The following is a 27,919-nucleotide window of genomic DNA, read 5'->3' as shown; positions in this document are numbered from 1 at the left end:
TGCTGAGGGTACACTCCGTCCCTTCATCCCGGTTGTTAATGAGCGAGCTAAACAAGACTGGACCCAGACCTGACCCCTGAGGAACGCCACTAGCTGCAGGCCTCCAGCTAGACTGTGCCGCTGATCACAGCCCTCTGAGCTCTACCATTCAGCCATTTCTCAGTCCACCTCACCATCTAACCTACGCTTCCTGAGCTTACCTGTGAGGATGTTAGGGGAGACACTGTCAAAAGTCAAGGTAGACAACATCCACTGCTCTCCCCTCACCTGCCCAGCCAGTCATGCCATAGTCAAAGGCTATTCCTGTTGGTGAATCCATGTTGACTACTACCGATAACCTTCTTTTCCTCCGCATGCTTAGAGTTGGCATCCAGAATGAGCTGTTCTAGGATCTTGTGAGACTGACTGATATTGTGGCACTGAGCACACCTAAGTATCAGAGGAACAGGAAAAAAGGTGAATTGTGTCTGAGGGAAGATTACAGTTGTTTCAAACAGCCTGTGGTGTGTACAGGTTCAAAGAAACTCTGATCTATCTGTGATGGCTACAGTGTTTACCAGATAACTTTCTCGCCTCCTTTGAGGGAGTGGGTTACTGGCTAATCCCAGTTGTGAGTCAGAAAACTGGGCGGTAACATTATCTGTAACTAAGTATTTTAAGAGTTCTAACAGGCTGCTTTGTTTCTCAGGTTTGTTCAAGATCAATAAACTTGGAAAATGCTTCCGAAGCACTGAAGAGAAAAATGGCAGCATTTCTCAAGTATGTACCCATTTTAAGGAATTTGCAGTCTGTAAGCAATGTAATACAGCACAATAAACGTTTTGAGAACTTACAACTGGAAGAATAAGCAGCTTCTTCATGCTCATGTATTAACTTTTTTATTTGTTTAGAAACTTGTGTTTGGGTTTGGAAGATCTTCAGCTTGTCTTCATGATTTCATCTCATGAGCTGTTCATAAAACTTCTGAAAGATGATGAACGGAAGCTGCTCATTGATCAAATGCGGAAGAGATCTCCTCGAATCAACCTGTGCACAAAACCTGTGACTTCTTTTTATGATATCCCAGGTAATTTTCACAGCATTTCGATTAACTTATATGCAGGCAGTTACTTATTTCTGTGCTTGAGGTTTCTATGTGCAGGTCTGTTCTCAGAAAAAGTTTAGAGAGAATGTTTTTGGAGAGAATACTTGCCATTTTTAGTTGGTGAATGTCCTGCTTGTTCAAGAAAGTGGCTGTTACTTGCTTGTATTTTGCTTGCATCTCAACTGAGTATAGTAGATATGCTCAAATGAACGTGTCCTGGCTGACCAAGTGAAAGAGAGGCACGGCAGTTGGTTCGAACCAGATCTGGCTGTGGCAGCTGTTCCCAGAAAGGGCATCCTGCCTCTGGACTCAAACCAGCACTAATGCTTTTGTGACTGTGTGGTGAACTGGACCAGGATTACCATCTGGATGAAGTTTTAAACCTACAAGAGTGAAACAGATCTTTTCAGCCAGTTCGTTTCCCAGATAGAGCTGGCTGGCTGTGCAGCTGCACAAGTCAAAGCTAACACAAGAGGTGTCAAAGAATTTACCTTTTCAGCTCTAGTACAGTCTTGCATTGACTTAAACCAGTTGTGAAAATGCGTATTTTTACTAAGGCAGCATAGGAACACTTTTTTGTGCAGATCTTTAACCTATTGCTTTGCTTGTAGCAAGGGTAAGGGTGTATTCAAAGCTGCTGGTGTGAGAAAAGGGGGTGTTGCAAGCAGCCCTTTAGGTCAGAGGAGCTGGGAAAGTAGCACAAGGGCTTTGTGAAAGGGCACGACAGGATGTACAGGGCCTATGAAAGCGTTGGTGTATCTGCTGTTCTTACTATGTTATGTTTAAAATGTTATATTTTAAAAAAATGTAAGCATCTATGTTAAGAAGGAATGTGCTGGAAACTTGATTGCTTTTCTTCTAGCTTCAGCAAGTGTCAATATTGGCCAGCTTGAACATCAGCTCATATTGTCAGTAGATCCTTGGCGGATTCGCCAGATCTTAATTGAGTTGCATGGTATGACTTCAGAACGCCAATTCTGGACTATTTCGAATAAGGTAATTTATTTCATGTGGTTATGAGAGTGTGTAATTCAAGGACTGGTTAGGTATCATACTGCAATGAGCAGTAAACATTTTGTCATAGATCCTCAATGTGACTTCTGTTTTGTTTTTTTTTCCCCTCTGCATAATGATGGTGTAACAAGAATGAGGATACATACCTAAACTCATATTCTCTGTGAAAAGTATTACAACAAAATGCATTACCTTTGTTTTAAGGAATTACTGGCTGTATCACAAACTTTCCTTGTGAGAAAACAAATTTCTGTAGCTTTTGCTTTCAGTGTTCTGAGTAGTTAGCAATATTATTTTAGTTTAAATTCCTGTAATTAAAAGCTGGGAGCAGGAGAGAGGAAGAGATCTTTTTTTGTTAAGTAAGGATTTCTTTTCTTCTTTGTTTTGTTTTTTCCCTCCCAGTTATTGCATATTCAGAGTATGAACAGAGTAGGGTAGCTAGCCATTTTTATTGTACTGGTATATGAGCAATACATCTGATTAGATGTAAAAATGAAAGAGTTTGTAATTAGATGTCAGTCACTTTCAATATCTGAGTCTTGTTTATAATGTTTTTAGCAGTGCTGTGAATTCTAAAACCTGTTTCTGTGCAAATGTCCTATGTATTTCTCTCCCAGTGGGAAGTACCAAATGTTTACGGCAATGTTATTTTAGGAATCAAAGACAATCTGACTAGGGATTTGGTCTACATCCTTATGGCGAAGGGATTACACTGCTGTGCAATTAAGGTGAGCAAACCATCTGAAGTTACTGATGAGTTAGTTTGGAGAATTGAATTTTAACAACACTGAAAATACGGAAAACCCTTTTCGAGAAAAAGAATTGAAAACTTAGGAGGTGAGGGAGATGTAGTAATAAACTCTGTGTGTCATATAAAGGTTTAAATATTTGTCTCACAAAATTCCACCAGTAAAGCAAGAATAATGGCTTTCCAGTGAGTTAGGCCTGGAGATAATTTCATTCATACAGAGTTTTGATTATGATGTATTAAATCATGTTGCATCTAACCCCAGCGGTGATTTGACTTCCTGGTATGAAGTGCTGTTCTTTTGGCTAACTGTTTTACATAAGGAATTTATTGGAATGCTGGTTTATTTTCTTTGTAACTGACAACACTGTAGTCTACTAAACTACAAGGTAAAACTGATCTGTACCTAATATGCCCATAGTTACTTCTGATACGTTTTTGCTTAAACTTCTTGTTTTGTTTGAAAAATCTAGAACTGTTGGAACTGTTAAGCTTGATAGCAAGTCCAAAGAACTCAAAAGTGTAAATAGTAATTGTGAGATGCTTGAGCAATGATAATGGATGCCGAGGGTGGTTCAGCCAGGACAGAGCTGAACAGCACTTTAACTCTTAGTCTTTTCCCTTATGAGTCCATTAGGAATCATTAATGCATATCCTTTTTATTGCAGGATTTTGTCCATGCAAAACAGCTTTTTGCTGCTTGCTTGGAGCTTGTGACAGAGTTTTCTCCAAAACTCCGTCAAGTCATGCTGAATGAAATGTTACTTTTGGACATTTACACTCATGAAGCTGGAGCTGGTGTTTCTGGTGAACGTCCTCCTTCTGATCTTATAAGCAGAGTCCGAGGATATCTGGAAATGAGAGTACCTGGTAAGCACGTTGCTGTCTCTCCCGGGATGCAGTAAAGCACAAAGCTTGAGAGAAAGGCAAAAAGCCCAACTTTGATTGTAGATTTACCATTTAGTTGTATAATTGGAAAAACAATAATGAAGTTTGACACTGGTTTTATTGAGTCTTTAGAAGTTAGGTTAGTTTTTTAGAAGCTGGAAATGAGAACAGCAACATCATGATGCCTACATATTGCTGAACACTGACAGTTTCTGTTTAGTATCACTTAAAGGACTTGAACAGGATAAACATGTCTGCATTTTCACCTGAAAAGTTTTGCTAGTTGTTAAAGCAGTCGTACTGTTGTATTTAGAAGAAGCTGTTGTTGTTCCCAGTTTTCAGAGGTGAGGTCTCTTGTAGGGCTAAGCGTGTGTTTCTGTGACATGGAACAGAAGTGGCTAATTAGAGGGAATGGGTTTTGCTTGTTTCCACACAACACTGTTTTCTCAAAAAAAAAAAAAAAGTGTTAAGCAAAGAACCCCTTTCCTTCCAGATATTCCTCTTCGACAAGTTATAGCTGAAGAATGTGTTGCCTTCCTGTTAAACTGGTGTGAGAATGAGTATTTGACCATGCAAGTTCCATTACCTCTGGTTCAAACTAATCCTTATGTAAAGGTAATGAGTGCTCAGTCTCAAAGCCTTGTCAGGCTGTAATCGACTTTTTCCTGTTGAAGTCTTTTGTACTTTCAAAAGCATGTACCTGTCTGTCTCAAAGAGTGTTGGGTTTTGTGGCTATAATGAATTAAGTCTGGTATAGAAGACAGCAGAGCTAAGCAGCAGGTGTGTTTGATGGTTGACAGAAGACATGGAGGCTGTGCTGCAAGAAGAAACAAAACAAACTGCATCTTAGGCCTTGCTGGCTGCCAGCTGAGGCTGGTTCCATAAGCATCAGACTTGTGTGATTATGATCCGTAAGCTGATACAAACCCTGTGGCACTTCCATAAAGGACTCTCCTCTCAACTGGAACTCAGCCTAGATTCCTGTAGGGAGGTATGAGAAGTGTACACATCTCAGGCTTCATGTCTGGTTGGTTTTCTGTTCCTAAGGCACTTGTTTTCCAAATGCACTGTAATGGTTCCATTTTTTAACCCAATACCACTATTGAATTTCTGGAGACGTTCAAGCACTGCCTTTTTTTTTTTGAAACTTTGCTTTCAAAATGGTTTTACAGCAATGGTTCTACTTCAAAGTCAGACAATGAAGCTGAATGCAGATCATATTACAGGACAGGTTCATTTTTGGCCTGCCTTGCTTACCTGTGGTATTTCCTAATTTCCATTTTGAGATTCAGCTTTTTCTGTATAGCAGAGGGTGCCAGTTTCAGTTCAGATTAATTATTATATGAAAGTTAAGGAAGTTCTAGGGAGCCAGTCTTGTAAAACTATATTTTGTGGGTTTTAGGTTATATGCAGTATATTTAAGTAGAGTGTAAAGCTTGTTTTCTGGAGCCTGTAATAATGAAATATACCCTAAGGAAACGAATAAAGGGAAAAATCCTCTGTTTAATTCCCGTCTTCGAGGTTCCTCATCAGTGACCTCTGCTGCAAAGTTTAGTCACATTGCTTTGTAGTTTGTAACTTAAGATCACTTGCTTAGCAATTTTGAATGCCAGTAATTCCTTTGCTCTGGTCAATGTACAGAGAAGCTGTAGTTACTGTATTTTTTTCTCTTGCATTGCATAGCTGGGGCAGTTGCTGGCTGCTACTTGCAAAGAACTTCCAGGTCCCAAAGAAAGTAGACGGACAGCTAAAGACCTTTGGGAAGTAGTCGTACAAATCTGCAGTGTATCCAACCAGCACAAACGGGGGAATGATGGCAGAGTGAGTTTGATAAAACACAGGGAGTCTACATTGGGCATTATGTACAGGTGTGTTTTCTTAAATAATTTTTAAAGATCATTTGAATTGTATCTTTGATGCCGTGTTCCCTTCAAAAATTGTCTTGATTCCGCTATCAGAGTGGGGGCAACAGCTGAAGATCTCTGAGTGAACAATCTGCCCACTGGTGGTGGGTATTAGTGGTGTGTGTTGACTTCCCTTTTCAGAGAGAGAAAAGAAGTCTGTCAGGTCAGCGTACAGACACCAAAGCATATATGCCTGTGCTCCCATTATCAGTGTAGATCTTCCAGTGAAGTCGGTGGCATCTGGAGGGGAGTTTAGCTGACCGACTGGAGGTGTCTGCTTTACTTCAAATAGAATTGCTCTGCAGGCTCCATTGGCTGTATCAGTTAACTATTATAACTGTATTAAACACCTAGCTCACAACATAGGTGTCTAGACTTAGCTTTAGATTTCTGAATCTAAACCTAAATGTTATACAGTCTTGAAATGAAATTCTAGTTCAGTTGATCTCCTGGGGGAAAGGGGAAGGAAGAAAACATTCCTGACTGAAGTAATTTCACTATCAGTTACCTAACCTCTGCCAGCCTTAGCCTTAACTGACCGATTGGTTGATTCAGGACTCTCTGATTTGTCCACTCACTAAGTGTTTTCAGCCTGTTCTTAAGTCCAAGCCTGATTATAAGTTGCCAATTACAGTAAATTCTGGAATATATGATTGTATTGAACAGCTTTCCATGTTAAAAACTTGGAAAAGGTGCCCCTGTCAAACTATTGACTGTTCCTTTGCCTTCCTTGAGCTCATCAGGTTAATGTGTGCATGAACGCCAGCTGCTTTTGCTTACACGGCTGTGGGGTGGGTGTGAGAGGGTACGTGCTTGCTGTAGGCTTCAGTTGTATACTCTGGCAAGGGAAAGGAAGCAGTACAGGTGTACTCCAGGATACTGAACCTTTTCTGACCCTTCTGATTCAAACAGTAAAGGGCAGTGACCCTGTTGTTGTTATAGAAAAGAAGCAGTGAAACCTTTTCCAAACAGGCTGTGCTTGTCTGGATTGTCTTATGGTGACAATTTCTGATGTGGCATGACGAGGAAATCAGTGTACATTATAAATGATCACTGTACCCTCTTCTGTAAGCCTGTAGGTCGTTGTTGCAATCTTAGCTTGGAGAATTACAGTACAGTTCAGTTGCTTTCCCTTTGAGAGTCAATGGTTGACTTACTACAAAGTGATTTTCATGCCTTTTTATAGCTTGATGGAATAACAGATACCTCTTATTTAACCTGTTTTAAATGTAAAAGTAAAACTTGCTAGTGACTGTATTAAAAGTGAATGACCTGCTTGAATGTTTTCACTTACATAGCCTACATTTGTAAACTTAGAGGTGAAAAGGCTATTGTGGCAGGTAAAGAATTTGCTTTGCTGACTCTCGTTTCCAGTGTATTAAGTTTGCATGTATTCTTTGTTGCGGACGATTACTTACATGGTATTTGTGTCCTTAATTAGGAGTGAATTGCTGTCCTTCATCAAAAAGCTTCGGGTAAGTTATAGTTGTCTTGAGAATGTGTTTGCAACCAGAACTTCCTTTTGATATAATATTTTTAAGACTTGATATAATATTTATAGGACTTTTCTTGTTAAAATCCAGACAGTCTGGCAGCTGTATAGGTGTTTTGTATGGCTGAAGAACTTTTGAATTTCCTATACCTGCCATACAGCAGTGTGGAATAGCTTGTTAAAAAAAAAATAAATAATTAACCTGGACTCTTGACGGTGGAGATCTGTTAACATTAAGAGTATATTTTATTGCAGCTGTCAGGAAGCAAAGCATTCCTTTTGGAAGGAGGAGGAAGCTGCTACTTGCATCGTAACTAAGCAGCAGAAGTAAGAGGAAAGGAAGTTGTTCATAGCTCATGGGTTTATAAATGCATAGAAAGTTGTAGTATACCTGGCTTAAGTCTAAGGTTAGGTAGTAGCCGCAGAAACAACATAACGATGTGTAAAACCTAACTAAAGTTTGTATCCAAGGAGTTACTCAGGGAACTGCAAAGTAATTAAAGACTTCCTACAGAAACTTTCTTGCAGCATCCTTGTGTTGCAGGATTCTTAACAAAATATTGCCCTGTGTCAGTAGGAAATTATAATGATGTCAGACCTGTTTACATAGCTTTAAAGCTTAGGGAAGAAAGTGGAGTTTTGTTAGTTCATAGGTATACTTTTTTTTTTCCTTACAGGAACCATTGGTTTTAACCACAATATTGTCCCTGTTTGTCAAGCTTCATAATGTTCGGGTTAGTATATATCATAAACATCTTACTTGGTTTTCTTGAAATGTTTCTCTTTTGTAATTTCTCTTACCATCTTTCTTCTCTTAGGAAGACATTGTGAATGATATTGCAGCAGAGCACATTTCCATCTGGCCCTCATCCATCCCCAAGTAAGATGATAATTAAAAATACAATTTTCAAAATAGGCATTTACATAATTTGTTAGGTTCCAGTTACTGTGTATTAGTTTTTGTATGTTAGTGGGATTTCTGCCATGTAAGGGCATCACTTCCCCCCAGTCTGTTTGTGGGCAGATTGGTCTGATTGCATGGAGCTTTTTGCTCCTAATTTGACGGTCCTGATGGAGATGTGGGTACAAGAAAAAAAAGAGGTTTCTTTAGCTGTGTGTTTTACTGAGCTATATGTAACTATGTGAACTATATAATACTTTAATATGAAATAACTGACATTTTTTGATGTGTTTGAATAATTGCCGAAGTACTAAAGGTGTATGGTATGTATTGATTTGTTCTGGCCGGATTGAACTGTATTTCTCCAATGAAGTTTAGAGACTCTGTGGGGCTGGAACCTCGCTGGTTTAGATTCCCTGTATGCATCAGGAGAGATGACTCCCGTGAGAGAGAGTGAGCGTGTAAAGCTTAGTGTAGTTAATCCGTCTTTAATTGCTCTGATTGAATAGTCTCATTGTTACTGATGCAGACTTTAGCATATATTATAAGGTCAAGCAGAAGAAAATCGTTCTCAGTGTTACCAGAATTTAGCAGTAGGGTGACAAAAAACATGTTTTTAAAAATGGAGATCCCACGTGAACTTTGGGAAAATCTGCCCAAGCAACGTGCCAGACCATTCCCGGCCTTTCTTTCCAAGCTAGTTCCACAAGTTTCCAGAGATTGCTGTCTGTGGCCGTTCATGCGGATGCTGTGATAAATTTGTAGTGGTTTCAGGTGTTGTCCTCAAACTTCTTGAAACTGGGAACATATATTCTTGCACAGAACCCTTTTATGGTGTCAGCCACAGATAAAATTCTAACCTTCTGTCCAAGTCTGTGAAAGGTGTATTTGTTCTGTCAGATTTACTGTATTGACCCAACTCAACAGTAGCCTTAGTCAACACTAAATCTTTGCTGGAGTTATTTTTACTTGACACTTAATGCAAGGTGGTTTGGACTTAAACTTGATGGGAAATCAGATTAGTGTTTAAAGAAACAAAACAATCATTTAGGAATTATTTTTCTTTCTTTTTTTCTTTCTTTTTTCATTTAGTCTTCAATCAGTGGACTTTGAAGCTGTGGCTGTTACAGTAAAAGAGCTAGTCAGCTATGCATTGACTATCAACGCAAACAACCACTTCTGGTTAATTATTCAGGCAGATATTTATTTCGGTAAGTGAAACCAATGTCTATTTTTAGCATGTGTGTAGGGGTACCTTGCCTCTCTGAGATTTACTTGACATAACCCTCCTTGTATTTCTTCTTACGAAAAGAAGTGTAAGGTGCAGTGGTGTAGGTAGATTTGTCTGGGAGGTTGTCTAAGCCCACAGAGAAACTGAGCTTTTGGTGGGTCGTGTGGACTTGCTTATAGGGTAAGGGAAACTTTACTGTAAGAGCCATCGTTAACTTCACTTTTTTAGTGCAGTTGGTCCTTGAGTGATATAATTACTCAAACCCCTAACATTCGAGTCTCTTAAGTGAATGGAAAGCTGTGTGACTAGTGCTTGCTTTTAAATGTGAAGATCAGCTTCACTGGAGCAGATGATGAGCAGAGTGGAGAGGATCTGTATTTTATATAGGGAAGTATCTAGGATTTATAAATGAGGAAGCACCAACTCCTCACCTGGTATTGGTTGTGATGGGAAGCTCTTTCCTGTCATTCTGTCCTAGCCTGCCACTTCCCCAGTACTTATCCTTGCTCCTCAGCTGGGAGCAGCCAGCAGAATTGGGACATAAAGCGTTTCGGATGCTGGCACCAGGACATGGACTCAGACTGTACCAGGGCAGCGGTTGCCTGGGGAAATCTTGCCCAGCCTATGTGATACTATGCTTTGTGAAATTATTCCCCGATCTAGAGTCAGCTCCTGGGCCTTACTTTGTAGCGTGAGTAAAGAGAGTGCAGAGAGGTAGGTGGTGAAGAATGATGTTTCAGAGGACAGCCAGACAAGTATGGTACTACGTGGCGTATGTGCTAGAGGAGGAGGACACGACCATAGCCATCCTCAAAGGTGGTTGGGCATTTCTTCTGCTTAAGGTATCTGTTGAGACCACTCTAGTGAAATTTAGCATTTAAGCCAGATTGTTCTTTTCTGGCAATAAAACAGGGTATGTGCTGTGCCTCTGCCATCTGCTTGCTGGTGCTTTGGGCTGTCACAGGAGGCAAGGTGCTTGTTTCCAAATCTCTTCTTTTTTTTTTTTTTTTTTCTTTCTTTCTTTCTTTCTTTCTTTCTTTTTTTGACTGGATGCCTGTGATGCGTGGTAAGATGTAGTGCAGAAATCCTGGCCTGTTGCTTCCAAAGGAGACAAATTTGTCTAGAAGATGCTTTATAACCCTTGGGGTGAGGGGAAGAGTCTTAATGCAGTGTTTAGCGCTGCCACTTTATGTAAGGGAGAGTGAATCAGGGTTATAAACTGACAGTATTTACTGCTCGTACAAAGTGGAACAGCGTCCCAGAAGGAGGACGTTTATGTAGGGAGCCTCAGAAGCAGGTAGTTAAAAGAGCAATGGTTGAAGTGCTCCTGGCACGGGTCAGCTCTGTATTTCAGAAGCGATGTGGACAGGCGGGCTGCTCTCGCCACAGAGGCCCTGAAGGCGTTCTTCACGTCGGCTCAGTAAGAACTTACGGGGAGTAAAACCTGGTGCTGAACCAGGAGATGCGTGTGGTGGTGTCAGCTGGCCCTCTCTGACTCGCACCAACTCAACTCCTTCATTACCACCCACATGCGAAGTTCAATGAAGGCAAACTTCTTTTCCACTCTAAGGTTGAGGGATATAAGATCAAATACCTGAAAAATGTAATTCTTGAAAAGCAGAACTTGGCCTGTGGTGCTAGTTTTCCTGATTGTGAGGTTTTCTGTCTGTCACTGTTTTACCACCTCCTCTGCATCTGTGCTTTTTAAACAATGATACGCAAGTCACTTTCCCAGTAGAATTCAGCTGTGAGTTATATATATGTATCTGAATAATTCTATAAACAATTGATCTGAGTCTCAGAAACTACTGCTGTGTTTACTTTTAAGACCTTATTTTGCTTTTTTCCATTGCAGCAACAAATCAGTATTCAGCAGCCCTTCACTATTACCTACAGGCAGGAGCTGTATGCTCAGACTTCTTTAATAAGATGGTACCACCAGATGTGTACACAGACCAGGTGAGTTAAAATGTGATTTAGATGTACAAAAATACATCTTTGGACTCGGTCAGCATCGTAATTCTATGCAGAGACAAAACTGCTCGACAGGCACACATTCCTGTAGCCTGTAAGTCTATATCTTGATGCCTTTAGGGATATGAATCCTCATACATCTGTTTTTCTTTGCTTGTTGCTTGAAGGCCATAGAAAATCTGAAGCTTCTCCTTTGCTGAAGCACGGAAGTCTTTTCTGTTAGTTCGTAGAGGCTGAACATGCAGAGTTACCAGCTGGGAAAGTGCTGGTACTGGACTCCAGTGCGGTAGCGAGCAAATGAAAAAGCCAAGCGCACGCACGTCACGGTGTGGTGCGGCACTTCTAAAATATCATCTGCTCTAGCTAGCGCAGGTGAGGCGTAGGAGTACGGGTCACATTGCAGGGAGATCCAGACAACACCGGCTTCTTCTCACATGCCTACTGGTGGTTTTTCTGGACTCTGACAGTGAGCAGAGCTGTGTCGCAGCGCTGTGCAAGGTTGTCTAGAGATGGGTGGGACTGTAGCTCACCGCTGTCGGAGCGTGCCGGAGGTACGGCACTGTACATAGCTGTACCTGTGTGCTGAGCGGGTTGGTGTAACAAGGGGCTTCTGGCTTGTAAGTGGGCCATGAGTGAGAACCCCTTAGTAACTGCATGTGTTGGGGGGAATCTTCAGTCCCCACCACAGCATGTTCCGGTGACATCTTGCAGTCACTTTAACCTTTATCCAGGTGTTTGTCTCGTGCATCAGGAAACCATTCTGTTACTTGTAGACTGTGTTTTGGTAGGCACAAGGAAGGAACTGTCTAGAGCCAGGGAAGGAGGTTATGTATGCACCCTGTCTGATTGCCGCTCATTTCACTTGCCCACTTGTGCAGCGAGAGCTTTGGGCACTGTCTGGGATCCGGAAGGTCCACAGCCCAATCTAAGCTGTGCCTCCTGCCGGACTACGGCGGTGCAGGAGCCCCGGCTGGGACCCCCGTGCTGTCGCACAGCACGCCCCTGCCTCAGGGTGAGAGCTTTTCCCTGGGAGCCTGCTGGGCCTGCCCTTCCCACTCCAGTCAGGGCCTCGCTGCGGGCGGCAGGAGGTGAAGGTGAAGTGTTCAAAGGGGCAGCAGCCTCATGCTCTTACCAGAAATGCAGCGCCGTGTTCTGCAGCACGTCATAGCCGTGTGAGGTGATGAAGGCTCAGTGGATGTGCTAAACCCCAGGAATTGCTGGGGGGGTTAGAAGCATGTAGATAGCTGTTTAGCTGGTCTCTTGTATTTCAAATGGCTGTTTGTGTTCCAAGAGTAGCATTTCAAAACTTGTGTTTTGTTTTTCAAACCATTCTGTAGGTGATAAAAAGAATGATCAAGTGTTGTTCTTTACTCAACTGTCACACTCAGGTAAGAGGTGAAACATGGCATTAAGTAAAACATTTGTTTATAAACGTTTTGATGTTAAAAGGTGCAGATGGGGAGAACATTCTAAAAAGTAAAACTGAATCCAACTTCCCCTGTAAATGCAATCTGCAGTGAAGTAGATTTTATTGTTGTTACTGTTCCTTCTAGGACACTGAAAGGACTGAAACAAATCAGTAAATAAACATATGCTGGGACATGTTTAAAAAGTAGAAATAGTCTGGGGCTTTTTTGTCCCATTTTTCTCTTAGGATGTAGAGGGTGGTGTGCTTTTTGATTTTTTTTTTTTTTTTTTTTTTTTTGGAGTTGAGAAACTCGAGTGCAGTGTCTGTGGGGTGGTGGTGGTGGGAACCCAGCCTTGTTCTTCATGATAACCACACATGGCCCTGGTTGTTCAGTGGGGTTGTTCATTCTCCAAGAAGTAACGAGGCTTATAGTAGGCTCTGATGTAAAAGCTATTAAATGTGTTTAGAAACCTTCATTTGAGTAGAAACCCTTTCTCTTCCTTGTCGCTGCTGCTGTTGTTGGTATTTCAGAATGAGTTTTGTGCTCTCGAAGTTGAGGTGCTCAGGACTTGCTTGCTGTGGGAACAAGCACTTGGTTAGGTCTAGAAATGGGGTGGGATTACTGGGGTGTTCTAGGGAAGAGTAAGGCTGTCAAAATCACCGGTGAGTCTTTCCTTACAGGTAGCTATTTTATGCCAGTTCCTCAGAGAAGTAGACTATAAAACTGCATTTAAGGCACTGCAGGAACAAAACAGGTAAATGTTATAACAAAGTTTAAGTACATATACTGGGGGTGTGTGTGTGTGTGTGTGTGTTGTTAGATATAACCTAACCTGCATTCTCTTTCAGTCATGATGCCATGGATTCTTACTATGAATACATCTGGGATGTCACCATCTTGGAGTATCTGACATGTATCCTTTCACTAGACTACCACTCCAGAAAGCTCGTACTGGATGTTCATGGCTGGAGAAGGTCTGTTCCTTACCCAAGTGTCTTTTCTTGACTCACCCTCAGATCTCCACCACAAAAGAGGCGAGACAGACAAGCGGCAGATAGCAGTAAGTTAACACAGGGTGCCTGGGGGGCAGTGGGATTTCCTTAGGGTGTCTTTCCCTCCTGGAAACTGCCTTGAGAAAGAATTGCCACTTCCAGTTTTAATTTTGTTGCATAGTCTGGATGCTAATGCAAAGCTGTTGGTTTAGGGGTGGGGTGGCATAGCCTGTTACAGAAATAAATGTCCTGTTGAACTAGCACTGAAACTGCCTTGTGATGGGAGAGCTGCTCCGTAAGGGCTGTTGGTAGTGACAGAGTCTCTCTTCTTTCCAGATAAAAGCCATTGGCCAGACAGAGCTGAATGCCAGCAACCCCGAGGAAGTCCTACAGCTTGCTGCACAGAGAAGAAAAAAGAAGTTTCTTCAAGCAATGGCAAAACTTTACTTCTAGGCTAGGGCTGGAAGATTGTTATAAAATGTGTGGAAGTGAAAGAAATCTTTCAAGACTTTATTATTTTTTTTAAATTCATTTAAAATTTTTATACAACATATACAGTCTAGTATCTTTCTTTTTAGAAATAGATGAAATCTTATAATAAACCCCTTATTTTTACAAACTGTACAGAAGGCTGGAAGCAACTTCAGCTAGTTCCACCATGGCTTGTTTGAAGACGACATGGATTCAAGTTTGCAAAGTGAGCATGAGTGTAATGTGGATGGGGGGGTGGCACCTGATGCTCTGGTGCAGCTTTGTGGGCTGCTCACCATCACCTAAAACTTGTCCCTGCCTGTGGGGCACAGGTAGGAGCAGGGACTGGTACCCTTCGTTCCCAGTGCTGTCCCTTCATCACAGAAGTGAGTCAGAGGTAGTGAATATTCCAAGGAAAACACAGTAGTTAATGCTGTTTGTTTATAAAAACACTGATAAAATACAGCTCCACAGTTAGTTTAAAATACTGCTCCTATGACATGAGTGGTTGTAGAGTACCAGCAGCTCACTTTTTTCCATACCCTCTCCAGTTCTTGTTATGTTTGTTCTTGTTGAAAGCAAGTTGGTGGCTGGGTCTTATAAATACCCCTTCTTCCTCCCAGGACTGTATTTCTTCCAGTTACGGTTACTTCAGCAGCAGGTCCTTTGCTTGTACTCTTACCTGAGGTCAGGGATAGACTAGAACTGAAGTTTATGGCAGCCCTAAAGGGCCACCTTAAAGTCATCAGCCTCCTGTGGAGCTAGAGTGTGAGACAGGGCTGGCTGCACCCTACTGCAAGGGCAGAGTGGTTTCCAAAAAGTAAACTGCTTACCCACGGACCTCTAATACTGCACCTGAGCTCGTGGGTGACTAACTGGCAGGCATTATGCTCTGACCTTACCAAAAAAAGGAAAAAAACCAAGGAAAGAAGAGGTAATATGTACAAGTTATCATTAAGTTCTCCTGTATGGCTAGCTCAAGTTAAAGCAAGTTTGACATGTAAGCAAGTTGAGTGGACAAACTTTCCCACTCAGCCATTTTTAAGAAGTTCTTGAAATTCATAAGTTAGGAATGGTCAGAGTTGACCTAAGTCATGTCTGAGAATGGACCAAAGCAGTCCAGGCTCCTGTGACAGCACAGAGGCCACTTGGTCTAAGGCTTATCAAGTCTATAGGAGTCTATGCTGGTCTCAATTTCCATCTGCTGCTTCTTGTACTGCCCGAGTCAGCAGTACCGAGCATGAGTCACCTTTAGTGTGGGCTTGTTCTGAAGCACCAAGTCCTGTTTCTGAAACTGTTTGTGATGTTTGTTGTCCATGTTTCATTTCTTCTCTGTGCTTTTGGGAGGGGTTATGATTCCTCCTGTTGACACGGGTGATAACTGACCTGGGGCAGTAGATGCTGCTCCGCTGTTGACTTCCTCCTGTGTATTGGGGGAGGAAGATGACAGTTAATACCTGTGACCACTTCTACTTTTTTGTTTCACTAGTGCTCAGCAGCACTTCCTCAGGCTGCAGGTACCATTCCAATTTAGGATACTGGGTAAAAAGCCATGGTGCCATTATGCAACCAAGTAAAGCTTATTATCTTTTCAACGCTTCACCAGTATTTCTAATCCCAGCCTTTGCTTATAGCCTGTGAGCGCATGGTAGAACCTGTTTAGTTTATAGCATCGTCCAACAGGAGCCAGAACCAAAAGGTTAGGCACCACTGACCACACTGGGTGAGGTGAGCAGGGAGGTGTTTGGACCCCCTCAGGAGAAGGGGTGCGCCACATACCCTCACCTGCCCAAACCACAAGTCCACAAACCACCTACCAGCATGTCCAAATAATTTGTGTGTGTTTGGATGTTATGTCGATCTTCTAATGCAACCTTCTTAAAGTTCTTCAGCTTGGCAGGGACTTTTTTGGCCACAGTCACAAAGGGAACCATCCATTCTACACACTCTGAAATGCTGTCCCACTCTAAGCCTAGCAGGTAGAAAGAACACAGTAATGTATTTAGAAATCATGAAGGAGTTGCACAGTGTTCCCACGCGGTCATAAATTTAAAAACAGTAAATCATACTGGACATAGATAAAATTCAGAAACATCCTCCTAGAAAGTCCCAGCATTTCCTTGTGCCTGTTACTTAAAAGCATTGTGGCTGAGGCTGGTGAGCACAGGACTCCTGAGCAAAGCACCTCACTGACCATCAGGGTTCCTGTTGCTTACTGGGGGAGGCTAAAGTGACTTTTTCAGCTTGAACACAAGATTTTGGGTCACACTATAAAAACAGACACTATTGTCACAACCCTTTATGGTAGCTCAGGTAACACACAAGCGCTGAGCTTAGTTAAGTGATTTCCTTCCCACACACACACACTTTGTAAGGTACAGGCTGGCGGGAGTTAGCACAAAGGTTAACTGAATGCTACTAACAGACAAGGACAACTGCTTGATAGCTACATTTTAGGAGAAAAAGTAGCCAAATAATGTATAGCTAAAGATCCCCAAAACAAGTGGAAGTCATAGAACAGTAGTATTAGCTCAAAAGCAAGAAAGGTAAATCTGCTTCATTTCCTTAGAGAAGACTGTGCTTCTGAAAGTGTTTCCCTCTTTTTAAGTCTCTGTAACATAGATAGTGGTAGGAAGGAAGTGAAATTAGGGAAAAAAAAAAATATAAAACACACAGAACAGAACAAAGTATTAGTGTCTGTGTAGCTTTTGCTCCTTGGCAGCCTGGTAAACCAGTAACACTCTTAGCAGCCTCAAGCACATAACAGCTTCCAGCATTCCCTGCCTAACAAGACCAAGCTTTACAAAGGCTTCTTACCTGAAGCTTTCTTAACTACTTCAATTGAGGTATAGTGGCAGAGCGCTGCAGCAGCTAGTGTTCTATACTGGAAGTCCAAAGAATTCACATCCAGAATACACAGGTCTAAGAGCTGAGGGAATAACAGAGTGAAGAAAATACCAGTTACAAAGCTGATACTGAAGTATAATCCTGCCTCAGAAACTGCTCTGCATACAGCACTCCTCCTATAGTCTGTGCTCTATAACATGCCTCAGTTTTTTTAGCATCAATCGCATGCATCCGATTTATTTTTGGCACCAACTGCAGTTAAAGTGGGTCTTACAAAGTTGTGATGCAAACCAATTTGCACTTTTACCAGGAACATGCAAGACACTTTGGTTGCACAGATGTAAGTACACCTTTAAACTCCTAGCAGACCTCCAGAAAGGTATTTTCTTAAATTAAAATATTACCTAGCAGCTCAGTGACTTAGACCAGTCTACTCTTCGGTGAGCCTCTCTGAGGCTGGACACAACACACACCCATAAAAATTGAACCACAGCAGTTTCAAAGAGTCGGCACACTCCTCAGACTGCCTTCTGGGCAACTACACAGGAACACCGTTACAGACAATACAGGTCGAAACAGTTAATTGTCCTTAGCGTCCTAAATTATCCACCCTCCTCTCGGAGCTGTTGGCGCTGTTTACAGAATGCTGTAGTGCACAGTGATTAAAAAAACAAGATGGATTTTTGTGTTTCCAGTGTATAGAAAAGTCTTAAAATACGTGAGAGGAGGGAGACAAGAAACACATGGGTGCTTGTCCTCAAAACCGAGTGTGAAGTTCTCTGGCAGAGTCAAACTTGCACGTTCCCTAATGGAGTAGGAGGTGAGGTGAAACAAGGAAAAGCATTCTGTAACGGTTTTTGGGGTGTAACCTTCAGTTGTGCTCGTAATCACGCCAAAAAAAGCACTTTCCAATACAGTTTACTGCCTACCTGTGCTATCTGAATGAACTTTTCCTGAGAATACTGAGGTAGCAGCACTTTCGGAACATCCTTCAGAGCATCCACTTGAAGATAGAGGTTCAGCCAGGAGACGATTGTCACTGGACAGAGTTCCCATTTTAAAGCCTGCAAATATTAAACAAACAGTTAAGCACCTTAAACCAGGCAAGGATAGTTTTGTGCTCTGATCTCTTTTCCCATATCTCCTCTTCTGAGTTTGCTCAGCTTATTGCACAGATCCTCAAAAGACATTAAAGGTTAGGTACAATTTCAAGTACAAATAGCCATTTTAGATTGCATTCTCACTACTTTTTGAAGAGGCTGCATTACAATCAGCACCAACATGAATCCTTACACCTCTGTGGTTGGATCGTATGTATATCTTCCCCATTCAGAAGCTGGGAAATCAGAGTATTTCCCCAACCCCTTCAGGCTAGCTGCCTGAACCTGCAGGTTGTGTCTGTTAAGGAAGAATAAACATATAAGGAGTTCTGTGATGTAAAGATGGATCCTTTCCAATATGAGAGTTCTGTGATGTAAAGATGGATCCTTTCCAATATGAGGAGCATTGAGTAGTGTCAGTTCTTTGCCTGGCTTTCCTCAAGGCCCCTGTTCTCAGACAGCAAGTGCAGTACCTCGCACCGACAGCCGCCTCGTCTGCCCCGTGGCTGGCGGTACCTCTTGAGAGCCTTTACTTTCATACAAGCGTGAGAAACCTGTCCTTTTCTAAGTGACAGGGATTTCACCCCAGCCAGGGGCTTTAGAGGTCCACTGCACATACAATGAAGGGTCCCTCATTTTGCAGAAACAGGGACCGACTAAACATCTTCCTTTTCTAAGCAAAAAAGTGATATTAAAATACAAGGCTCAGTTGGACAGTCTTTTGACCAGCACTTAAAAACACAACAAAGTTATTACCTTTAACATAATAAGTTCCATTCTTACAATATCATCTTCACTACAAGCACCATCGGTGACGTAAGCAAATTCCTGTATTTTAGGAGCATAGATTTCCTTTAAAGGGAGGGGGGAGGAAAAAGCGAAGATTAGAGTGGCCTTACAATTTTAAGAAAGCTTGAGAAGATACCGACAAATACTTTTCAGTCCATATTGCAATATTAACATTTCTTATGCTAGAACAGTGTTTTTCTCATTATAGGAAGTGACTTGAAACTTACAGGATGGGGAGATACTAAAACCAAGTAAGTTAATATATTATCTGTTGTAAAACACAATAGATTTATTGCAACTCTTTTAGCTTTTGGGGAAATAAACGCTGACCAAGCAATCAAAACACCCTTTCATTTATCCCGCTTTCTACTCTGCCATTCAATTTGATGTAAAAACATACACCATCCTAATTCTCATACAGTGCACTGCCATGTTAGCAATGGCTTCCTGATACAGGTTACGTGCAATGTCAGTCCTGATGTAGTCGCACAGATTTGAAAACTAAAAAAGCTAGAAAAAGAAGAGAGAAAATCCCACAGCCACTGTAGCTGGCAAAATCCATGGCGCAAAGCTGGTTAACAAAGGAATTTGCCAACCCAGGCATGCCAGTTGGGGCCATGTATAGTTAGGTGTGTTAGTAAAAGAGAACTTGCCAGCAGAACTGTTTCTCTACCAGCTGGCTCCACAGCCTGATGCCCCACGCATTTCCTTAGGATAGGCAGCTGCTTATAGTGCACTACCTTGGCTTTAGGAACAACAGCTAGATCAGGGGGTTTCCAAGTATAAAAATGTAATTTCCCAAATTTTTCTCTCAGCCTAGCCTACCATGCACTATACAAAAATACGCTCTTGGCTCACAGATGTAGTGCACAATGTCATGTATCACCATCACTGCACTTCAAAAGAAAAAAAAACTCCACTAAAGAGATTTATAGGGATATCAGCCTGATGTACAGGCTGTTTGAGATTTAGGTTTGGTTTTGTTCAAGTCCGATGCCCATTCCTGAGATTGTTTGCCAACTGCTGTATATTTGGAAAAAGACAAAAAAAACTACCCCTAGCACATTTGCACACCTTTTAAGTTTATGTGGTCTCCTTCCCTGCTGCTGAGGAAAGGGAGGACAAAGACTACACTCCAAGAGATTCACATAAGCACAACAGAAGAAAGAGGAGAAAAAAATTCCTCTTCTGACCTTCAGTGTTGTACGTACGCCACCAAGTTCAAAAGATTCAGACAGAAGAAATAAATACGTTACCAATGTCTTTTTAGTTATTCCAAACTTAATATCCTCCTCCCTGTAACAGAGCTTCTTACCTCAAGTTTGGAGGCAATGAATAATGAGGTAATTCCTATGAGTTGAAGCATACTCTTGTTAATGTTCTTTTGTGTCAACATGAATCTATCAAAAAAGTCTTGAGCTAGGTAGAAGGTTTCCCTGTGGAGTGCATACACCTCGCATACCTACAACAGGAAAAAAAAAAAACAATTCACTTTTCTGTTATAAAACTCTATGTACACACATTGGAGTATTCAAGCTTTAATAGTAGCACAATTTTATCTTTTACACACACAAACTATCACATAGCTAGGTGTGTTAGGATGTAGTGGTTAGTATGGAAGTGAAAAAAGTATTTCCTGTGTTCCTAAACACAGATTGTCTATGGTGCACTAATATACTTCCAAAGCACACTTTTTCCAATCTAAATAGCATCCAGTGTTCCTAAAAATGAGTACAAACAAGAAGAAAGCCTCATGGAAGGGGCGGTGCAAAAAAAAAAAACACCCCACTAATTTGCCCAATTAAGAATGCTCTGGGCTCAAACCTCAAATTGAAGTCACTAAGCAGATCCTCCCTGTATTCCTAGTAGGTCTGTCCCAGGGCAGAGCCACTAAAAAACTTTGTCTTTGGCTCTCCAGCAAATAAGCCTGGAAGCTCCTGCTGGAGGGGGCTCTGCTGGCAAGGCAGGAGCGCAGCCCACAGCCCCTCAGGCACACCGACAGCCTGACTAAGCAGGAACAAAACTGCAAGAACGGCCATCTGCTCCACACAGTCGCGGGTTTCCTTGGCAGGGAGAACTTTTAATACTTGCATTGTATCAAAGTGGTTCAAACGCCAGTTCAACAAAAAAAGGAGGTTGCCCAGGCCTGGAGATCCTATGCAGGGGTTTACTTTTTCCTCTCATCTCTAGCTGAATTTGGGTGGGTCTACCACAATTCCAGCTTATCTGCAACTCTGTATCCCTTCCACAACTAGAAACTAGGTAGATACCTATAAATTACTTGTAATCTATGTACACTCAACAGGAAGGATTATCCAAGAAACAGATGCCAAGTGTTCCATTATTTCACTTGGATACAAAGCCAGAATAAAATCTTGCTACTACTAGCTATTTCCTAAGACAAAGTTGAAAGCTCATTTGTGAATTAAAACCCTTCCTGACCATCAAAAATGCAACTGGTTGGCAGTAACACCACAGCTCATTCTTTTAGACCGGATCCAATATTTGACAATTGATGTGCTACTCTGATATTATTAACTCCTGCTCCAAACAAGATTCAGAACTAAAAACGTACAGACCAGGCCCACCTATGAATAATGGCACAATTTCTATAAAAGTGTGTCGCCCAAACATAATAATGTTTGGTAATAGTATCTCGGTTATGATGTTACAGAAGACAATGTTAGGAGCTACTGGAGAACCCTCAGAGTTGCTGGGATTTTAATCCACAGAGACGTATAGAACCACTGAGCTGGACAACAACAAGGCCCTTGTCGGCATTTTTGTTTGGAAATTGGACGATTTCCTAAGAGTTCAAGATTTTCCAAAAACAAGCAACAAAACACAATTTAATGGTGGTCTGTAAATTACACATTACAGGAAGCAGTGAAGTACACAACTGGAATGTTTTTATATTCAGACCATATTTAAAAAAAAAAAAAATAAAAAAATCAAGCACAAAACCTTTCCTTTCCCTTTAAATCCCCTGCTATTAGCACTGTTCCACCAAGATGGCAAGAGTGCCACTGTAACATCTGCTTCCTGGAGTACTTGATATGGAATCGGTAAACCTTCTGCTGATGGGCAAGAAATACACAAGTCAAACGTTGCTTTTGGCAGCGGTGATTGAACATGCTCTATATAGATTTCTTGTAAATAGAGAGATATGTTCTGGAGATATTTCCAACACTAATACTCCTTCACATAGGCTTCCAAGATTGAGAACTTCCATTTTGTTTCACAAGTGGAATAGTTGTCAAACTTCAGACAAATAGTCTGAAGTAAAGCAATTAGACTGGAATATGGATATGATTTATTTGTAATCCTTTTCGAATAAGAACCTGTCTATATCAAGAACCTTCAGATGTCAGCCACTAATGCACTACTTTCTTTTGCTCTCTTCAAAGGATAGAATTAAAAATTCACTGAGAAGTCAGAAAATAGTGTCAGGGGCTGACATCTAAGAGCTCTTGCCATAGACAGGCCAGGGTGATAACTCAAGTCCTCAATACAGATGCAGTTGTCTCGTGGCTACAGTCTAAGATGTAAAGTTAGAGCTCTATAACTAATCTGTCTACAGCAATTTCAATACAAGTGTCTCAAAACCAGATTTCTCCCCTTTGCAGGGGCTAGGGGGGCAAGACCAGAAATTAAGTACTATTGCTCGCTGCCCTGTGTGGAAGTTTCAGCATCTCCTACCAGGGAAGACCCCAAGGTAGCTCAATAAGAGGATCAAAAGCAGTAACTTGTAACCCTTTTGTTGTGAACTAGTTTTGGCATTTATCGTTACTGTACATTTTGCTATTTGATCTTTATGTAAAAGCTGTGCTTTTATCCGCCTGCTTCACAGGCATAACACATGGCAAAGTAACTAAAAGAACATACCTCTAAGAGCCAGTCTAACAGTATTGATCTCATGTGAGGTTGCAAACTAGAATGTAGCGATGTGAAATGTTTGCAGTGAGCGTATCTGTTCTCCTTCTTCAGGATGTTGAGCCAGACATCTTTGGAATTTCCCCAGCTACAGAATAAAGTTACACAAAGCGTTGTTAAGTACACATACACCTTCACAAAAGGAGTATAAAAACATTATTTACCGTTTACAGATATTCAGGAACAAAAAAGAAAAATTCCGCATACTAAAAGATCCTTATGGTAATTAGAAAGCTGCAGGTGTACTTTGAACCTTTTACATCACCACAACAGCAGCTTGCCAAGATCATCAGCAAGTCCAGTTTTATAGCACAGCCAAAAAAGCTAAATGCGTGCATCCCTAAGTTGCACATAAAATCAGAGCTTCCTATTTTGCCTAGCTAGGTGGCTGTCCAGAGAGCAAGATAAAAACCAAACCCTCCCCATAAAAAAGAAAAAAGTCACCCCACTCCCCAAGAAATACAATACGTACATGAAGTTGTCTGGTTTAGTTTGAGAAAAACATTTATGGATGGTGTTTAAAAGTCACTCATTCATCCCTTCCTATTCTAGCCTACCTTAAGGCTCAGAAACAAGGCATTGTGAGAAAAACTGAGCTGTTGTTCATTGCTAACTTGTAATTTATTAGCACTCAAGTCTACTTGGGAAGAAGATGCTGCTGTATCATTAATATGGCTTGTTTTCAACTTGTAATTATTGTTACTACCAACTGATGTGGTTTTTTTTCTTAGATGTACTTCTCATCCTACAGTTAATAAGAGAGACAGCACATTAATCAATGCAATGCTGATTTCCTACTGAAATTTTTGGAGTTATATATTTACCTTTCCCAAGCAGAAGCAGAGAGAGATTAAACAGACCTGATCACTGGTATTGCCTACAGATTCTAACCCAGATCAGTTCCATTCTGCTGCCATCACAACGTAAAAGCTGGAGAGATACTTGCTTAATGCACAAGTCTCCCCATTTAAGTGGACAAGCATCAAGACATATCTTCCTACAGCAGTTAGGAAAGCATGAAGGTGGCAGGAGAGAGTAAATGATCCTCTTATTCAGCTAACTGGAAAGGATGGAGCTCAGCTTTACCAGGTGCCTATTGACAAGAGGTGAACATCAAGGATTAAACACCTTGCATGGAATTCTGTATCTGAACATATCTGTGGGATCCAGCAGTTTCCAACAACTCGCTAAAGGACTGCATGAGACCCCCTCATTCACTATCTTTTTTTTATTATTGTTTTTAAAAAACCACTTTGCACTAAGCTTTCCAACACACAAAAAATGTGATTTGCTGAGTATAGAGAAGAGCATGCTGTTCTTTAAAGCACAATTCAGCATGCCTGGGAGTTAATACTGAGAGAGAAGAACAGTTGAGTGTGAAACTCAGTGAAAGAGACCATAAGAGACCTACTGCTTTGCACTGAGGTAAAACATCACCATGCAGCTTCTCCCGGTTCTGATCGAGTTTTGGTCAGAACAAATGAAAACATGGTGTATCTACAGGTTCTCTTAAAGTAATGCTTCATGTTCTGCTTTGCTTCTCATTCACCTCAGCAGAAGTTTTCCCTAATGCATTGCAGTAAACTTAACAATTCTTTCATTAAATACCAGGCTGATACAAACAGCAACTGGGGTACTCATCTAACACACCTGAACGGCTAAGAAATTCAGAAGTTGGAAAATTCGATTCTCTGCAGAATTCTCTCCCTCTGCAGAAGGGAAACTTTCTAGAACTGTGGCTGCACCAAGCATACTGCATTACATTAGCAAGCTACCTGCACAGCAATATTGCCACCAGTTTATTTGCTTATTTCTACATTTTTAAGTTCTTAAAGAAAACTTTGCTTAGTATTTTTTGGTCACCCACTTCCAATAGCACCAAAAGAAGTTTAGTTTAACCGTTATGTGCCCCGTAACCACTCAGAGTCTCCAATGTTAAGTTATAAAGGGACAGCTCTGAAAGGCAAAAATGACTTGTTTGGTGTGTTTATAAGATTGGGGGGCGGGGAGAGGAAACCAAAACAGAATTTCTGTCTTTTTTTAGACACTGAATTGTTCGTGGGATGAGGAGACAAGTAGAGGTATGGGTTGAGTACTGCCCACTATTATAAAAACACAATACAACGGATTTTACTACAGTAGTTTAGCATATTTGATAAAACACCAACAACTGCTGCATCTGGTAAACTTACTTCAGTTCTGGCAAAGGTGACGGATTTATGAAGAGGTTTCTGAACCTGTATTTTTTGAATCTTGAGAAGTCAGTGGTTACTGATTCTTTGTGAGGCGTTTCAATAATTATGCAAGGTGAGATGCCTCCTGTTATCGTGGACGGCCAACAACTCTGCAACATAAACAAGGTATCTCTTAAATGCTGATTTTACTAGGAGAGCAAGAAGGATGAGAAGTAGGTTACAGCAACAACAACAATGTATGTGTTAGTCTTTTTGGACTTCGGCATTGACTCAAGTACTGAAACTAAGAAAGACAGAGAGATTAAATGCCAACAAAGCCTTTCGTAGTCAAGACAGAACATGTATAAACAAATGTGATGAATTTGGGAAACTCAGCTTTGAGGAAGACAACTGTCTTTAGTTTATTAACTCAAGTAACATATCCATTGCTTGAGCTGCTCGGCTACAGTATACAAGGCAAAGGTACTCGTTACTACTAAAACACAGGACACGAGATTGCTGGTCCTATCTACTTATCTATGCAGAGGGAAAAAAAAAGGAGAGGGTGGAGGTTCTACTGTCTCTCAGTGGAAATTCAGCAACTTGTTATCTTCCAATTAAGCACTCCAGAGAGGAGCCACCCATCTCAACTCCAGAGCTAGATACCCACTGAGCAAGCAGCAGCTGTGAACGATCTCTCAGCTTGCCACTGCCCAATATGGGATGCAATGACTCAAAAGGAGAAGAGCGCAAAGTTATGCATGCAGAAAGCTTCAGAGGAGGAATTTTAGATTACTTTAGTGAACTCTGCAGCTTGGTTCACTAATACTTACTTGGTTGCACATAAGCAATACAAGTAAGGAGGTACCAAATACATGGAGCATACACAATGCTGTAATGGCTGACAACCTTCAAAATGGTGACACAGAACTTTCATAATGCTCTGTGGAGTTAGGGGGGGATCCCATTCACAAGGAATAGCAACACCTGCCCCTGAACACAGAAACTTCACCTTGCAAAACAGCTATATAGGAAAACTACACATGGTTTCCTTAGTATATCTAAAGCTCTTTATAGCTAGACTAAAGTATCGAAGAGTGAAGTTACGTATTCTGGCAGAATTGATATTAACAGCACGCAGCTACAAGAAAAAGGGAGATCCTGCTCCTCCTCCTCTCCTGTGATCCTCACTGCCCAAGTCCCACTCCTTCCTTCTTTTGTCAGTTTTGATGCTTGTCAGACCCTCTGCCATGTTGATTCAACTCACTAACCTAGCAGAACATTAACTTATTTTGTAGTGCCAAATTAGCAAGTTGAACCTGCATACTGCTTCATTTAAAGAGAACCAAAAATGAAGCAAGGCAGGGGATGGAGTGCATGGTCAGCTATCAAGGGAGGAAAGACAGGGCAGCAGGATTTCCCACTTTCGGCAAAGGTAAGTTATGACGCACAGTTTCACCCTCAGTACAGCTGATATACTTATACAGCATTTTTCCCTACACAAAGTTTGCAAAGACAACTTCACAATCAGAATAGTTTTGCTTCACCATAGCTGTTAGTGTCATTTGGTTTATAAACAGAATAACTGCGAACAAGATTGTTCGCAAGAGAAAGTTACATTATTTTACTAATCTACTTTAAAATAAACAACTATTAAGCCCCTCACTTAGTGTAGGAGTAGCCTGCGATAGTTAAAACAGATTCCTAAACTGATTTAAATAATCAAAAGAACTGTGCAATGAAAGTAAAGAGGGCCTGCATGGTTACGAGTCTTCTTAACTAAATGGCCGCAAAACCACTCCTGAAGTCAAACCAAGTGCGATGGTCTTGTTTAGACTTGCCTCTAGGCCTTACCTGCTCTGCATATAGAATTATTCTGAATTATCTCGATTTATTCTCAGTTTTACGCCTAACCTTACTCTGCAGTGGTTTCCACATTGAAGGACCCTTTATGTGCAACAAAGCCATGCGTAAAAAAGCGAAAACTTATAAAAAGATGCCAAGACGCTGAGCTCCCATAGTTTTTAATATGTGAAAGTAGAGACTTCCCCTATTCAATACTTTCTAGCGTGGAATGCACAACTTTACACCCACCAACATAAACCAGATGGACTCCCTCACCTAGTTCAAACCGGTATTCAAGACTGAATTACCTTAATCTCATATTGATGTTTTCTAGCAATTTTCCCATCTTCTCTTTTCTTAATCTCCTGCTGAGAAGAGACACACACATCAACACACTGACAATGACCAGCACACCCACCTCTAAAGCTAAAGCAAACTTTTGCTACTCCCGCCCTGCTTTCTAACTGCACAGAGTAAAGATTCTCCCATTCAAATGCACTGGAGAACTTTTAATATTATTAAACTGTTCAAGTTGTCCAAATTGGTCACCTCTGCTGTTCTCCTTTTTCTAGTCTGGAGATGTTCTGGTGCCTGAAGTTCTTGTGGACACTCTTCTTGACATGATGGTGGCGGCTGCTGCTGCTTAGCTTGCAAACGGCTACTGCAAAGAACAAAAAGACATTGGGGATTAGGAGAGCAACAGTTGTTAGATGAATACAGATAAGCCCGGTGTATTATGATGCTAACATCTTACCTGCGTCTTGACATCTTCTTTGGATTCCAAGATCTCTACCTGGATCAAAGGAATAACATAAGCTTAGTTATTGTATCCTCAAGAAGTCGGGACCAAATTCTGTACTTTGTGTCATAAGATGCATCACAAAGAGCAGCAAGGTTTACACAACGAAAATAGAAGGGCACAAGTATTTTACTGGTGTGAGGAAAGCCTGAGCAGAGGACGTGTGTGGTGTATGATCACACCCAGCTCCGCGTCCTGCTGCGGTTTACACTGCTGAAGTGGGTTACACAGGGATGCCCACGTACGACAGCAGTCAGTTTGGCTCAGGCTAGCTGGGCTTATCCAGCCCGGGGCTGTAAAGGGACGTTTCCCATGCAAAAGGAT

At 41.4% G+C, this 27,919-nt stretch overlaps 2 protein-coding genes across 2 annotated transcripts; one reads left to right on the top strand and one right to left on the bottom strand.

Moving 5' to 3' along the window:
• Positions 1-671: 671 nt before the first annotated feature.
• On the top strand, positions 672-14,266 carry INTS8 (integrator complex subunit 8; the record flags this gene model as incomplete). Its single annotated transcript, XM_009709046.1, has 17 exons — positions 672-759; positions 891-1,066; positions 1,947-2,080; positions 2,716-2,826; positions 3,515-3,716; positions 4,228-4,349; positions 5,418-5,602; positions 7,080-7,113; positions 7,808-7,864; positions 7,949-8,010; positions 9,124-9,242; positions 11,118-11,221; positions 12,574-12,624; positions 13,326-13,399; positions 13,494-13,558; positions 13,662-13,705; positions 13,974-14,266. Coding segments are annotated over 17 exons (1,745 nt in total), but the record flags the coding sequence as incomplete, so codon positions are not given.
• Positions 14,267-15,429: 1,163 nt separating this feature from the next.
• On the bottom strand, positions 15,430-27,564 carry CCNE2 (cyclin E2). The gene is made up of 11 exons (XM_009709045.1): positions 27,551-27,564; positions 27,346-27,457; positions 27,105-27,161; positions 24,970-25,121; positions 22,730-22,865; positions 20,160-20,306; positions 18,812-18,907; positions 17,885-18,019; positions 16,926-17,037; positions 15,926-16,080; positions 15,430-15,531 (listed from the first exon to the last, which is right to left on the bottom strand). Exons 1-11 carry the CDS (start codon positions 27,562-27,564, stop codon positions 15,430-15,432), a joined length of 1,218 nt encoding a protein of 405 aa, XP_009707347.1.
• Between the last annotated feature and the right edge of the window lie 355 nt (positions 27,565-27,919).

The sequence above is a fragment of the Cariama cristata genome, unplaced genomic scaffold (assembly GCF_000690535.1).
Source record: "Cariama cristata isolate BGI_N322 unplaced genomic scaffold, ASM69053v1 scaffold19881, whole genome shotgun sequence".
Lineage (NCBI taxonomy): Eukaryota > Metazoa > Chordata > Aves > Cariamiformes > Cariamidae > Cariama > Cariama cristata.
The sequence above is the reverse complement of the archived record's forward strand: the minus strand, read 5'-3'. Positions and strand labels throughout refer to the sequence as shown.